Raw genomic sequence first — 16459 nt, forward strand, 5'->3', positions numbered from 1 at the left:
GGCACTCCCAGAACCTTGACACCATGGCAGGGGGCAATAAATCACACAGACACTGGGCGGCCAGATAGATAGAGTCTGTACATATTGTCTGTCCAGTCCAACCGCCACTGTCTGCTACAGTCAGAACACTCACCCCAACACACCTGCATGTACAAGGACACAGATAGACTGATAAATCCGTTTTACCATGTCTGCATCTGTAAGGGTAATGTTGACACTCCCTGACCAGCACTCACTGTCTGAAATTACAATCCTGGTGTCTTAAAAGAGACTGAATTGGTACCAAATATAATGATAATTACAAGTTATTATCAGCTGTGCTTGTCGTGCTGGCTACACAGTTTCCCAATCTCTCAGTTATGACCAAACCAAACATATTTGATGTCCCGAAGGGCCATTTAAGGATAACTACCTTTGGCTTCGTGTTCCTCATTAAAAACCTATCAAACCTGTAAAAAATATTTTTACAATTACCGTTGTACCACTGCATCTGCTGCTAGATAGAAGGTATCAGCCAGGAACTGTAAGAAGCAGATATATCCTCTTGGAATCTGTCTCTGATTGGCTGGTTGAGGCCGAGGCCCAGTTAGTGGCTCTCCCAGGCAGGTAGTAGTTATCTCTGCCTCCACACACACGTCAACCAGAGTTTGGTCCAGACAAGGTCATTGGCGCTGACGCAGGGCCTGGTGGGGAAGAATGATATAAGTGGCCCTTAAAGAAGTGCAAACCACAACCTCACAATAACAGCTCAATCAGAGCCACCGCTGAGCTAATCTGTTCTGTCAAGAAATCATCAAAGTTTCATTGGAAAAGGGAGTAGTCATGTGGCACGGTGAGTGCAGCCAGTCGTCATCCATGAACAATTCCGCTAGTCCTATAACTCATCTTCTGTTGTTTTGGTTTTCAATTCGTATTTAGATTAGTAATTCAACATGAATGAAACCATAGATTGCTTTGTGAATCAGCCTTCTTCAAATGGTCAAAGATGAGATAGAAAGGCTTTAAAATGATTACATCACTACAAGAAATACGTTTTGAATGAAGGAATGACAAATAAAAAGGTTTGTGAGGCTGTTTTACAACTCAGTCCCTCAGAAAGTTAATAGATGAAAGCTAGTCGCTCAGAAGGGATTTGTAAATCCACATAAACAAGGTGAGTAATTGATGAGTCAATACAGTATGTCAAAAAAGGACCTGTTGCTTACTGGCACAGAGAGACACAGAGAGAGGAAGAAAAAGACAACAGAGAGATGCTCGTCTCAAATCAAAGTCCTGATAAGCATATTTTTCCTAAACAGGTACAGTATCTGCATCTAATCCCTCCAGATAGAGCCAGTCAGATAAGGGCTAGTTGTTCTAAAGAGGGTCTAACTGGCAACAGGAGCATCTGACACATCAGCCATCATCATCACATCGCCGCAGGGTTTTGGTGTATTGGAAAGGCATAATTTAGCTGGAGCCATGAAAAAGCTGTTTTACTGCTCTATTCACAGTACAAAGATCAGATGTTCTATTTTACTTCCTCCAAGTTCTTTTTGGACATTGGAATAATTGATTTATTGTTGTTTTCCAATGCATTAGAGGTAAAGTTAATAAGGCAGATCGTGTACGTTTTGAATGGATGATTTGTGGAATATACAAACCATTCAGCATTAATGGTTGGAAAATACTGAAAATATGTGTGTGTAGGGTGAGGGTAATCTCATGAAAATCAAGCCATAAACCAAGAGCAGGTCAGTGGTACATCTCAGATGTTTAGCCCAGTCCACTCTCCCGTGGCCTGGTGCCTGACAGAGTCATTATTAAGGGGGATTTTTGGGGCAGATGTGGCGATAGGATTTCATGCAAAAGCGCACAGCATGACATTCGCATATAGCTGTGGCATGGCCTCATTATCATCTCAGACAGAGCATCCCATAATTCCTGATGTGGTAAGAGTGATGTGGGGGGGTTCAGAGACTGTCATGTGTCTCCATGGGCCAGTGGTAAGCTCACTCTGCCCCCAGGGAGATAAAAGCCAGTTGGAGCACATCTCGATCCACTGAATTGTGTGTAATGACAGTGGTCTCGGGTGATCAACACTAATACGTGTATAATAGGTACTATCCCAGAATAATAATCTTCTGACCAGGGGGACTATACAGTATTATTCCAGTTGGAACAAGTAGTACATATTGACATGCCAGGATATAGGACTTCTGAGTAAACCACGTTGCAGTGCATAATATTACTGCTCTTTTTCTGCAAATTAGAAATCAAGGTTACTGTGCAATCATTTAGCATGTTAATTTTGTGGTTTTGGAGGTTATTGTTCATGGATGGCACTAGGACCTAAAGAGAGTGACCTAATTCAGTTTACATAGGAAAAATGTACAGTATATTCTACGTGCTGTACTGATATCTCTGTGTCCTTCTTGAATGTACTTGTCATATCTCAGTGCAATTCCCCTGGTGATTTAGTGGGGCCGCATGGGACAGATCAGCACCCTTCACCAGGATTAGAAAGACACAAGGGGTTTAGTCTAATAAAACCCTTGTCACAGCCTCATCCCTAGCCGTTCCCTCCTAATAATGCCCAAAAAATATTCTTCGCACGGCAGCCAGGCAGGAGCACACAGACACAAAGATCCTATGGGGAAATGTTGTAACCTCAGCAGCATCCTTATCTGGCCAGGCCAGGTCAACGCTGCCTGTGAAAAGGGGAAAAGCAGTGTGATTTGTGACGAGGCATAGAAAGCTACAGATGGAGTCTGTGATAGGTGCTACTCACCCAAAGCTGTTCAAATGCACAGACACCAATCACGGCTGATAACCTGGGCTTTGTCTCCCGTTTGCTCTTTGAAGAGCAACAATAGTTGTGCCCTAAGGGTAATTAAAGGGCTCACTCTGTATGAGACAGCTCTGTTCTGCTCGTTAGTGCTGCGTACTCACAGAAATGCAGATAAACCGGCAACACCACCCTTCCACCCAGTCAGAAACCTTCTCTTGCTTATGCGCTAACCTTCCACACCTCCCTTAAGATATCCTCCTCCTCCCTCTCTCCCCCCTCTCTTTTCAGCTCCTCAGCTGGGCTGCACGCTTACTGTCCCGAAACATGATGACCATTCAGCCCTATGGGAATTTCTCCTCCCAGCTGGCGTCAGCTACATCTGTCTGTCAGGGAGGACGACAGCAGCAGCAGGATCAGGCATCCTCTCCTGTCCTCGCTGCCACAGACACTGACTGAGCTCACACTTTACTGAGAGGGAGGGAGCGTCACCAGACAGCCCACAGCAATTCAGGGGGAAAGTTCTCTCCTTTCTCTCTCTCTCTCTCTCTCTCTCTCTCTCTCTCTCTCTCTCTCTCTCTCTCATTCATTCACAAATAACAAAGTAAGGGTATCATGCAATTTGTGGATACTTTTCTTAATTGAACTGCTACGTTGACAGATTTCTGTCCATTTTTGCTCTCCAAAGAGATGTCCTCTCTTCTATTGTCAGCGTTTGAGCGGTGATGACTAAAGCCTTCTGTTCCTCGTCTTACTATTACTCTACACTCTGGGATCTATCTATCTGGACTTCTGTAGCATGTTGGGATACATTCAGAGGGCTTTCTTATCAGCAGTGTCCTCTTCCTCATCCTCTTTCCCAGGTTTGTGATAACACTTTTTTCAGCCCTGAAAATTACCTGGAGAGTTCATAGAAAAACAAATGGATTCAATATGAACTGGGAATCTTTACATATCAAGGAGAAGCTGCTGTTACTCTGAAGGCAACGGGGCTTGGATGGTGAAAGTCAACTGTGAGTATATGTCTGTTCTCTGGCTTGCTCGGTTGTCTCTAGAGAAAAACAAGTGATTCTTCTGGAAGTTTTACATTCACAGACGTGTGACCTCAATAAAGGCGAGCGCAAACTGCTACGAGCATGTCTGAGAGGTCTTAGCATGTATATTTAATGCTGCCTTATCCTGTCCTTCTCTTGTCCACATTCTGATTGTGCCCACATTTTCAGGCATGCGTTTACACATGGTTTTAAAATGTGTCTTTTATCCGTCCACTATGTTTACATTGTGACCAGATTTAATGATCATTCCCTGTATGCACATTTTTTGGCAGATATTCTTTCAAAATAATATTTATTTATTTTAAGACGCACAGTGATGCAATAAGTTGCCACCTGTCAATGATTTTACAGGACAGGATAATGAGGATTTAAATGGTTTCACTATCCAGATCTGTTTACACTAAAGATATCCAGACACAATGGGTCCCTGACTACCTCTAGAGGTGGTCAGGATGACCACATGACAATCAGATCACAATGCGTATTTTAATCGTCTACAGGAAGAGTAGCTGCTATTTTTGCAACAGCTAATGGGGATCCTAATAAAATACCAAATACCAATACACCTGTCCAAAAATGTGGGCACGATCAGAATGTGGACAAGATCAGGTCAAAGGATACATGTTAGCACCAGGTATATACGGGGCTACAGGGAAAGAATTACAGTGTACAGCCACATAGGGTTACTGTATCAAATAGCAGCACGTTTAGGTTTCTGCAGTAAATCACTGATGGTTGACATAAACAGACAGCTCATGGAAACTTTAAACCTCTCTCTCAGGTCACCTTTCTAGAAATGTCTGTCTCTGTACCACACGTCACATTTCTATGCATTTACTACATTTTCCTCCCCATTCATCACTTTTAATCTTCCCCTTCATCCATCACTCTATTATCATCTGGCAGCCCACTGTGCACCCACACCCAAACATCCCCTTTACCATATCCCTGACCTATCTCACGCTCTATATCCTTCTGTGTCTTTTTCTCATCCTCCCTTTCCATATTATTAGGTTTTCTTCATCTTCCTCCTTAACTCCTTCTGTTTCCCTTCCCATCTCATCACTCTGGCTCTTTTGAGCTTTCTTATTCTCCTCTCATTAGCCTTCTCTCCTCCCTCAATTTCTCCTTTTAACCTCTGTCTCCTTTTCATATACCTTTCATTTCTACCTGGAGACACGGGACTAAGAATGAGCATACGTAGAAAAAAAACAGTGGCATATGAGGAGAACAACACTAAACTTGCTACCTTGTCAGATCAACAGATTATTAGATTCAATTTGGATTTTGTACACGGTGGAATTGTCTCCAAATGGGCCTGAGGAACTAGTTACTTTAAAACCCACAGTAGGCTGTCTCTTATCCTAAGGTTCCACTCCTCCACCTCCCAATACAATGATTTTTTATTAATTTTTTAAAACATTGACAGGGCCTATGTGACCCTCCCATTCCTCGATCCCCTGGCCTGCTCTTTGACTGAATGAAAACAAAAAAAAAACGATTAAGCAGTCGAGCGTGATTTTAACGAGTCCTTGCAGAGCCCTCAAACTTGGTAGAGCGTTAAAGAAATGTGGGGAAGCACAGGGCTATCAAATATTCGGGGATAGGTTGCCACAAAACAGGAAGCATCTGCCAAGCTTGGTTTAGTGGTAGCTGGTGTTTCCCTTGTGTCCAGTGGAGCATCACATACCTGTACTATCTTATCCTCTTAGCTGCACAATTGGCTCTTTTAAGGTATGAACTGCAAGGGTACAATTATGTACCTACAACTAAAAGGACGTACCTTACAGGGTACCACTACAGTGACGTTTGTACCCCTTTAAGAACACATTTAAACCTTTATTTCTGAGTGTGTATAGGGTTCCTGTATTACCTTATTTCATAGTATTTACACATGTATTTTTCCTTTCAGTTCTACTGACTTTTTGGCAGCCACGACACCTGAGCACATTTCACCCATTTTCATACAGGCAAAAATGCGAGCATATTGAGAAATTGAGTTATTGACCTGAATTTGTTGGCAATGTCCATAAGCCCTTTCCACGCAGGCCTTGGCAGAGGTAGTGCTGTGTGTGTGTGCGAGAGAGCGAGAGAGTTAGGACACATAGAGGATATTTATAATAGCATGGTTCATTCAAATGATCCCATCAGTGTGCCCAAGTCCTAATCAAACCAGGGACTTTGGCATACACACAAACAGGCACTCACATACAGTAGAGACATGATTCTCGGACTGGAATGACTTGGCGTGTTTTGGACTTGGGATAGAAACAACAGAAAACCCTCTGAGGGCACAGACACACAGTTTTGCAGTTTTAGAACCAAGCTGTTAATAACACAAATGACTCAAGTCAAACAATAATAACGATAAGAAGTAGAGATGCAGCAGAAACGCAATGCTCCAGTGGTGATAGAAAAATAAATCCCCAGGGGGAGAGTCAGCCTCCTCATCAACAGACATCAGACCGCTATTGTCATCTCCATCAAACTGATCATAAAACGAATGTAATGATCAGACTTAGCGTCTCTCGTCTAAACAGAAATGCAATTACAAAGTTTGTGCTCATGGTTGAAAAAGAGACACTTGGAGTGCCGAAGGGGAAAATAGTACACACTGAAACTAATTAAATTGAACATTAGGAGATGGATAATGTGTATACAGTAATAGCTATAAATGAATGATTTGAAACAAATGTGAAAAAGATTCATGACAAAAACATGTCAACAGTAGCTACGTTCTTAGAAAGAAAGGTGCTATCTAGAACCTAAAACGGTTATACGGCTGTCCTCACAAGAGAACCCTTTGAAGAATCCTTTTTGGGTCCAGGTAGAACCCTTTTGGGTTCCACATAAAACCCTTTCCACAGAGGATTCCCAAAAGAGTTCTACCTTGAACCAAAAAGGGTTATCCTATGGGGACAGCCGAAGAACCCTTTAGGAACTCTTTTCTCTGAGAGTGTATGTGTATAAGAGTGTATGTGTATAAGAGTGTATGTGTATAAGAGTGTATGTGGAAAGCTTTAGAGGACTGGTTTGACTTGAGAAAAGTAAATGTCAATAATCAAGAAGACTGTCGCAACATCCCACCTGAAATGTGTCTCTTTGCTCATATAATCCCCCTCTCTACCTACTACACTGCACCCTGCCTCAGGAGAATCCTGTCATAGGTCCTCCTCTAGAATGCCAGATATGCTGGGATCTTAAGCATGGGTCACTGGAATGACTAGAGGCATGCGGGATACACTGTGCCAAAAAGCCTTCGGCCGCTCTCCAGAGCACGCACACAGAACACGTGCACACACTCTGGCTTTTTCTCTCTCTCTCTCTCTTACACACACACACACACACACACACACACACACACACACACACACACACACACACACACACACACACACACACACACACACACACACACACACACACACACACACACACACATCCACACACACATACACATCCTCATCTTCAGTCACTCTTAGCTTTACCCAAGCACACACATGAGTAGCACTGCAGTGCGGGGCTGGAGTCATGCAGCCACAGTAGGGTGCAGGGAAAGGTTCAGCGTGACTCTGAGGAGTGGTCAGTGCCAGTGCATGTGGAGACTAGTAGACAGAGAAGCCATGGCAGTGGAGGGCTGGTAGCTAACTGCCAATGGACCTAGAGGTAATGAGCCTGTCATCCTTTAGAATGGACCTCTGAGATGTGCCATAGATTTGGTTCATTCATGCACACCTGACCGCACGCACACCTGACCAATGTAATGAGGTGAAGGCCAAGATTGAATCAGATCAAGCGTTAACCGGCGATAGCCAAAACCCGCATAGCTGATGTTTAGGCGGTGTCGGAGGTGTAATTGCGTTGGAACTGTCAAATCAATGAGCAGCTGCTCTTGATTACTGTCATTAAAGGCACACCCATCCCACTCACGTTAGAAGTTCAGAAGGAGAAAGTGTAGGCTATATTGAAAATTAAAAATCATTAAGCAAAATAATGAGGATTTCTATCAGCCTTATCGACATGTACATTACATGTGCCCTCCCAGTGTTTGAACTTGTAACCAATGCTGCATGGGAGTTCTCGTAATGCGACTCCTTGCTGCCAATTGCAATGTTCACTTTAAAAATAATTATAATTATGATTACACTATAATGCCTATCTTTCGCTCTACGGATTGAATGCAGCCCTTAGAATCCATGTAACTTACAGGTTTTATGGTGATTGTAGTTGAGCTAACACTCAAAATGAAACGATACGGAAAGCAGCCAAATTATTTAAAAGGATACAAATATACTGTAGATAGTCAGATCGAAATAGAAATAGCTCAAATCTCACTTCCGCCTCTGACATAATGTCAGAGTAGACTAGCCTACTTCCCACCCCATCTTTCCCCATTTAAAAAGCTTTTACCTCAGAACAAGACAACGATAACAGAAAGATTCCCCCATGTGCATCACGCTTGTTGCTGTTCTGCAAACATCCCCCCAAAATTGCTAAAACAGACTATTTATTAATTATTTTTAGTAAAACTGGAGCTATGTTTGGGCTTGCCTTACTGAGCATACAGTGGCGTTAAGATTTTTCCCCCTACAATTACGGATTAAGTGTAGGTCCATTGAGCTGGCAAGCTGCTGAAGTCCCCAAGCTTTGAACTCACTGCTGATGTTAGTCTGACCATTATGACTTGTTTTGCACCATTTTTGTGGAGAAATGGAAGTTGTGAGTTCTTGCTTTGTTCAAGCCTTTCTCAGGCTACACCTCCTCCTCAATTGCTTACAAAATATTTGTGGAATGGAAAAATGGCTTTCTTTGGCCCTACTATTTAGTGTCTCGTGCTGTGTGTTTGTGTGTTTGTGTGTACCTGTATACGTGCATGCAGTTTTGCCTGAGTGTGTGTGTGTATATTTAAGCATGAGAGTCATTTTTGAGTCAGAGACTGATCTCAAGAACGCCTCGTCACTCAAGTGTCCGTGCATACTAGTCATAATTAATTCATCCACTTCCTGGCATGGAACTAGCTGACTGAGAGAGTGGCCTGGCCTACCTCTCCAGCCCTTTTTACTGCAAGAGGAGAACAAGCTCTTGCTGGAGACCCCCAGTCTACTACACAAGGGCGTACTCCTCAAGCACACATATTCCCATTCGTCAGGCATAAAAAATGGACAGAGGTGCCAACCTAGAGTACCATTGTCAAGGGAGGCCAGTAAGGTTACTTTGAACTTGATTACGTCTGCCATTTTGCCTCATGATCAAATAAAAAATAGATTTCTTCGGGGCAAGCAGTTCATGGCGAATGAGAGCGTCGGCGTGAGAGACCGATAGATTGAAGAAAAAAATACAGAAAGGGAGAGGGAAGAAGAGAGTTTAGTTCAGAATCTAAAAGGATAGTTCAGAGAAAAAAAACAGATGCCAAGTGCTACCTGGGCTCTCCAGTGCTGTGATGTTGATTGTGTGAGTGATAAAATGTCACAGTAACATGCTGAAGGGCGATCCAAGGGTTCGCTGAGCCTCCCTGTGGTGAGTGGAATGTTATTTGTGTGGGCCTCAGGCTACCACAGTGTGCCAACAGAATACCAATGAGTGGAGAAGTTACTTAGAAGGATAGGTCACTGTAATTTAGTTGGTAGAGCATGGTGCTTGCAACGCCAGGATAATGGGTTCAATTCCCAGGACCACCTGCACATAAAATATATGCATGCATGACTTTTGGTAAAAGTGTCTGCTAAATGGCATATATTATTATTATAGGTCACGATAGGGTCAAAATACTATTGGTAGGTGAACTGACAGAGACTATAGATTCATCTACCAATGCTGAGATGATAACAGATGAGGTCTTCTGATATCCAGGATCAGAAAAGGAGGAGGTGGTAGTCTATCATAATAGTTTTATTGAGACAGCCAATCTAAAACTGGGACAGCAAGTTCAGCAAGATATTGCACACATGTACTGTAAATGTTTCCATTGTTACAACTTACAGCAGGACTCAAAATGTATTTGAAGACCATATGAATAGTGTGTTTCGTTCATTTTGGGACAAAAATCTCATAATGCATATGTTTTGAGAAGGGATCGACCAAGCAGGTGAGCAGGTGATTACTGAGTGATCCCATTGATCTTAAGTAACATGGACGAGGTACTGTAGGGTGGATGCCCTAAAATCAGCATCTGTGATGCCACCTTCACCCCCTCTCAATAAAATGGACATTGGAAAATACCAAGATGATTATGTCCATTTTTGTCTATTTTTTTTTTAGCTTTGAAAATTAGCTACAGCATTTACGACACAGCTTTGGTGACACCCCTGTCCCAGAACCGTATGATTTTGACCTTTTGGAACTTTTGCTAAAAAGCTTCTCCTCCCTACCATGCAGTTCTGCTCGTAAGATGATTACCAACTTTCAGCATTGGGGAAGCTACTCTGAAAATATAGTTTACCAAAAATCATATCTAAATTTGAAATATCATAGATAACAAATAGCAAGAACAGCTCACACTGGAATCAGATGTTAACAGAAGGTTTAATTTTGCCTATTTAACACTAAAACAATGTTTCTAGTGAGGATTAGGAAGGTCTCATGCCGAAAACAATTAAGGAAATGATTGCCTACTTCTTGCCATATTTGTAGTACCTGTAGTTAGCTACACCACTACATGGCAATAAAGTAACTAACTACTGAAAATTACCCACCAAGATTTGAATTTAGTTCAACTACCACCAAGCTACTGCAAAATGTAGTTAAGTTAGTTGAACATGTAGTAGTTCAAACAGGGGTGCAATTTTGGTTTTAGAAGTGGGGGAGATATTTTTTGTAATCCTATCAGATAAACACTCCAAACAGCCTACCCAACCGCTCAGAGGCGTCCACATTTTCCTAGAGAACACTGTTGCCTTGTTTTGTATCACATTTCAATGATAAAACTGAGGGTGGGGACAAAATTGCCATTTCAGAATGTGTGTTGGGGACATGTCCCCCCGTCCCCAGTGAAGGTTGCGCCCCTGAGTTCAACTACTCCCCAACACTGCCAACTTTACCATCTTCATGTAAAAATGACAAACTGCTGTTGAGTAAACTACATATTTTAATTTTTTACCTTTATTTAACTAGGCAAGCCAATTAAGAACAAATTCTAATTTTAAATGACAGCCTAGGAACAGTGGGTTAACTGCCTGTTCAGGGGCAGAACGGCAGATTTGTACCTTGTCAGCTCGGGGGTTTGAACTTGCAACCTTCCGGTTACTAGTCCACCGCCCTAACCACTAGGCTACCCTGCCGCTAGGCTACCTGCCTGCCGCCTACTTGAAGATAAAGTGTAATACCCCCCTTCCTAAAATGTATATAATAAGACAATATTGATGATTATAATTTTTTGTTCACAGTTATTGTCCATAATTGTCGATTATATGATTATTGTCCCAGCCCTAGGAAATAACATTACCTATGTTGGATATTCTCCAGCAGCACTCCAGATGACGTGGGACATTGGGTACTTTAGGCTCATGGCAGCACGGAAATACTATACAGAGGTGCTAGTGGGCTTCGACTGATTACCGCTGTGAAATCCATGTATCGAACATCCATGTCAGCTCGGCAAGATCAGGCGGCTTGCGAGGCTAGCTAGTGGGAGCATGGTTTCAAACATAGGCACAGGTTGGCAATGGCAAACGCTACAAATGCTACCATCCAGATACCTTCAAGCTTCAACCAACTTTCATGCACAGTATCACACATTAGATGTATGTTCATGGTCGTAGACACAGTCAAACCTATACATCAAATATGACACACTACATGTTGCTCACATTTCTTTTAACCATACCATTCTTTCATCTCACCAGCATTAGAGTTGTGGTTTTCTTTTCCTACCTGTAGTGTTGTCCAGAACAAAATAGAAATGATAGGAAAAAAAACATTGCTTTCATGTGACCGAGAAACACAGGGCAGAAAAAATGATAGCAATCACTCCAATCACTATTTCATTCCCACAGACTCTAAGGGTGCTATTACATTGACAAATGCCTGAGTTCATCATTAAACTGAATAACCTGGCAGGAAGAAATAGGCAGAATGTTGAAACGAGTTCTTGAAGTGCCTGTCTCCAGGGCTAGATTTAGGACACTGTTATAACCCAATTGGCTGGAACCGGTCCCAAGGTTGCATGTTCAATTCCCATTGAGGCATTATAACATACACGTCAGAATCTGTAGGTGACTTTGGAGAAAAAGTGTTCATCATAGGGATAGGCGTCCCGTCAATGGGACAGTTGTAAATCATGCAGCGCCTTGTGTCACAATCGCAGATTTTAGAGAAAGAACAAATGTCGGTACATATAAGTGTCTTATATCGGCTGAAACTTAAATTGTTGTTAATGTAACTGCACTGTCCACTTTACAGTAACTATTACTGCGAAAAAGTGCCATGCTATTGTTTGAGGAGCGCTCCTAACAACTGAGGAGCGCTCCTAACAAACACTTTTCTCACTGCAATAGGTTTGATAAATTCACCTCTGAAGGTGAAATGTGTACTTACATTCTGAAATCTTGCTCTGATTTATCATCCAAAGGGTCCCAGAGATAACATGAAGTGTCGTTTTGGTAGATAAAATAATTTTTCATATATATAGCATGCACGATCAATTTTGTATTTCCACTTGTTCAATTTGCAAAGAAAGGAATCTGTGAAAATCTAACCCTAAACGTTGTTTCAACCAGTCAAATCACATTCGTATGTATTCCTCAGAGATCCTAGAACGCAACCAGACTTCACTATATCATTAGGGGTGTAGTATATCCTATAGGACACCAAATTTGGTCATAGAGCAACACCTTCATGGCACGCCGATGACGCGGGCGGTCTTCACTTGATCGACTGTAACTTTATCAAAAAAGCACAAATCGGGGTCAACCAAAGCTAGCTAGATAGCCAATGAGCTGGGCTTTACGAGAGTATCGCAAAATGTAGCCTTTTCCTTTTGGACAAAAATTCTAAGAATATGGAGAGTTATGAAGTTATGAAAACTGGGTGTTTTGCAAATGTTGAACTAATACTGAAAAAGCTAAATCAAAGTCCAAGTATACAGATTTGACGATATTCTTGTAGAAAAATGTAATGTGAATGTAAATGTCTCCTTCATGACTTGCCCAAATTAACCTGGGCGACTTCACGCTAAATGTCATGTAGTTTGCTCATACTTCAAGTTATCTGTCTGAAACTTTGCACATACACTGCTGCCATCTTGTGGACACAATCGGAACAACCAGAGTGATGGCTAGATGTGGGACCTTTCTGTTGCATTTCAAAGATGGTGGTAGAAAAAAAGGTTGTTTTTTTCTTTGTGTTTTCTTCTACCAGATCTATTGTGTTATATTCTCCTACATTCAATTCACATTTCCACAAACATCAAAGTGTTTCCTTTCAAATGGTAACAGGAACATGCATATCCTTGCTTCAGGGCCTGGGCTACAGGCAGTTAGATTTATGTATGTCATTTTAGGCGAAAATTGAAAAAAATTGAGCTATCCCTAAGAAGAAGTGCTAAATAACTAATGGACAATTCAGGTAGCCTGTCTGTTTGTTGCACAGTTTCAATCTACTTAATCACAAGCCATGACATCGATGACGTTTAAAAACCCAGTCAACCCAGTCAGAAGCATAGTGAAGAGACTGAAGCCAGGATAACAGTACGGAAACATTGAAACAAAGACATATGTCAAAGTTTGGGATTTAGCACCCCAAGCATCCCCATAGTGATCTGAGGTGGATTAATCTCACATAAAGGTGTGTGGAGAAACTGCAAAGGTCCAGGTTAATTTGTGCTTTATCAATCCCCGACGGTACACATGGAGTTCTAAGCCAAGTGACCTGAGAACTGGGATGCTGCTCTTCTTTCAGCTGGGTGAACTCAGCCAGGAGGCAGAGCAAACACCTGCTACAACCTACACTCACTAGACAATTTTAACAAGCTCTAGGGACAGAAATGACAGCTCCTTTTGTCTGCTAGTTGATTGATCCCTCAGTACAAAACTCAAGCATATTTCCTCTAGCTCCACTGAAATCAGTCTTTGTCATCCATAAGCAATCCCTTCATCTCCCTGGTTACAGAGAGCCACTGAGACAATACTGTGACATCTAAATCCATTTAATACAGACAACAAACATGCTTGCTGATATTAATGAGCAAAGGACTCATTTTTGAATGACCTGGATTTCAAGTGTCACAGCTGTTTGGCTAGACTGCTTAAAATGAACAATGTGCTCATCTGTGAAGCCTTGTTGTCTGCTGATGTACCTCTGTACTGTAACAAACTGTCTGTAATAGACCTCATTACAGCCACCTATGCATATATACTAGATGAATTAACAATAACTAGAGCAAAGGATACGTGAGTGCTTATATGACCTAATGGCCCTAACATGTTCAGACATGCATTCATATATGACATTGTTCTACATGAGCTTTTTTTTGGCAGTAATCATACACTTTTATATGACACAGCACAAACATGCATACTACACATAGGTGCTATTATCACATGTTAATTATATTGAGGTCCTAAACAGTCTTACTGAGTGGTTTTTCAAGGTGCATGGTCCCCATCTTTGGCCAGTGTAAACATTGGTGCCCTACCCACTAACTCACTAGCTGATGATTGTTGATTATTACTGCCATCTAGTGGCTGGTGGCTCTTGTGGCACTACTCGTTGTACATTTACATGGAGTTTTGAGTTTACATCAGGAGATCACCTATAAACTGCATTTGTTATTTTATTAACTCACTTTATTATTTCTTCTTTTCAGGATATCCTACTCAAGATGGCGCACCCGGCAGACTACTCTCTCATAGTCATACCACTGATACCACAATAAGGACAACTTGAGAGAAACAACATGGAAGGTGAAGGAATAAAGAACTCATCTATAAATGGCAATGCGACCGACATCCACCTTGCCACACACAGTCTATGGGAGGTCATAACCATAGCAACTGTGTCGGCCATCGTGAGCCTGATTACGATAGTGGGCAACATCCTAGTGATGCTGTCATTTAAGGTAAACAGCCAGCTGAAGACAGTCAACAACTACTACCTACTGAGTTTGGCTGTAGCTGACCTCATTATAGGTGTGTTCTCTATGAACCTCTACACCTCCTACATACTGATGGGCTACTGGGCGCTGGGGAGTATTGCTTGTGACCTCTGGTTGGCTTTGGACTATGTGGCCAGTAATGCGTCAGTGATGAACCTGCTGGTCATCAGTTTTGACCGGTACTTCTCTATCACCCGACCTCTGACCTATAGAGCCAAGCGCACTCCCAAACGGGCTGGGGTCATGATAGGCATGGCCTGGCTGGTGTCCCTCATCCTGTGGGCCCCTCCCATACTGTGTTGGCAGTATTTTGTGGGGAAAAGGACAGTCCCTGAGAGGCAGTGTCAGATCCAGTTTTTCTCTGAGCCAGTGATAACATTTGGGACAGCCATTGCTGCGTTTTACATCCCTGTGTCGATCATGACCATCCTGTACTGTCGGATCTACAAGGAGACGGAGCGTCGCACCAAGGACCTCGCTGAGCTCCAGGGCATCAACAGTTCCACAGACGCTGGTACCACCAAGCCCCAGAAAACCATAATCAGATCCTGCTTCAACTGCAACCAGCTCAGCTCTGCCTCCCGGGACAGAACCCAGGCCTCCTGGTCCTCGTCCAACAGGAGCCACGCAGCCAAATCCGCCGCTGCCACCAACGATGAGTGGTCCAAGAGCGACCAGCTTACCACCTTCAACAGCTATGCCTCCTCGGAGGACGAGGAGCAGCCCGTGTCCCCGGGGGTCTTCCAGCCCACCTACCGGAACCAGTCATGTGGGCCGAGCATGGGTGCAGAGGGCTGTGAGAATGAGCAGCTCAGCAGTTATGAGGACAACTTCTTCCACACGCCTCCCAAGACCAACTCCCATAAGAGCAAGAAGTGTGTGTCCTACAAGTTTAAACCAGTTCCCAAAGACACTACCAGCGGTGCCCAGCAGAGCAAGAATGGGGACACCAACATGGTCCCATCATCTTTCTCCTCAGCAGACTCCATGAGTGCCCCACCCTCCACCACTTCCTGCAAGCCAATAGACGCAACTCTGAAGATCCAGCTGACCAAGAGGAAGAGGATGGTGCTGATCAAGGAGAGGAAGGCTGCTCAGACTCTCAGTGCCATCTTGCTGGCCTTTATCCTGACATGGACACCATACAACATCATGGTGCTCATCTCCACCTTCTGTTCTGACTGTATCCCTGTGTCTCTCTGGCACCTGGGCTACTGGCTATGCTATGTCAACAGCACAGTCAACCCCATGTGCTACGCGCTCTGCAACAAGACCTTTCAGAAGACCTTTCGCATGCTGCTGCTTTGTCAGTGGAAGAAGAAGAGAGTGGAAGAGAAACTCTACTGGTATGGGCAAAACCCTGTAGTGAGCAGCAAACTAACTTGAGCCATTCACTCTGTCCTTGCAGAGGAACAAGTATGAAGACCATATGACTCAGATACACATGGATATGTTTCTGTTTGGTACTTGAATTATGTCTACAGGTAGGGTGTGTCAAATGTACAAAGGTTAGAGACAAGACTAGTTTGTTCGTGGTATGGTTCTTTA

The 16459-nt window shown here is 42.9% G+C and overlaps 1 protein-coding gene across 1 annotated transcript; it reads left to right on the plus strand.

Annotated features, from left to right (window-relative positions):
* Positions 1–3536: 3536 nt before the first annotated feature.
* LOC139384063 (muscarinic acetylcholine receptor M5-like) lies at positions 3537–16297 on the plus strand. The gene is made up of 2 exons (XM_071128700.1): positions 3537–3780; positions 14624–16297. The coding sequence occupies exon 2, from the start codon at positions 14714–14716 to the stop codon at positions 16295–16297; it is 1584 nt and encodes a 527-aa protein (XP_070984801.1). The 5' UTR covers positions 3537–3780; positions 14624–14713.
* Positions 16298–16459: the final 162 nt, after the last annotated feature.

This window comes from Oncorhynchus clarkii, chromosome 25, assembly GCF_045791955.1.
Source record: "Oncorhynchus clarkii lewisi isolate Uvic-CL-2024 chromosome 25, UVic_Ocla_1.0, whole genome shotgun sequence".
NCBI lineage: Eukaryota > Metazoa > Chordata > Actinopteri > Salmoniformes > Salmonidae > Oncorhynchus > Oncorhynchus clarkii.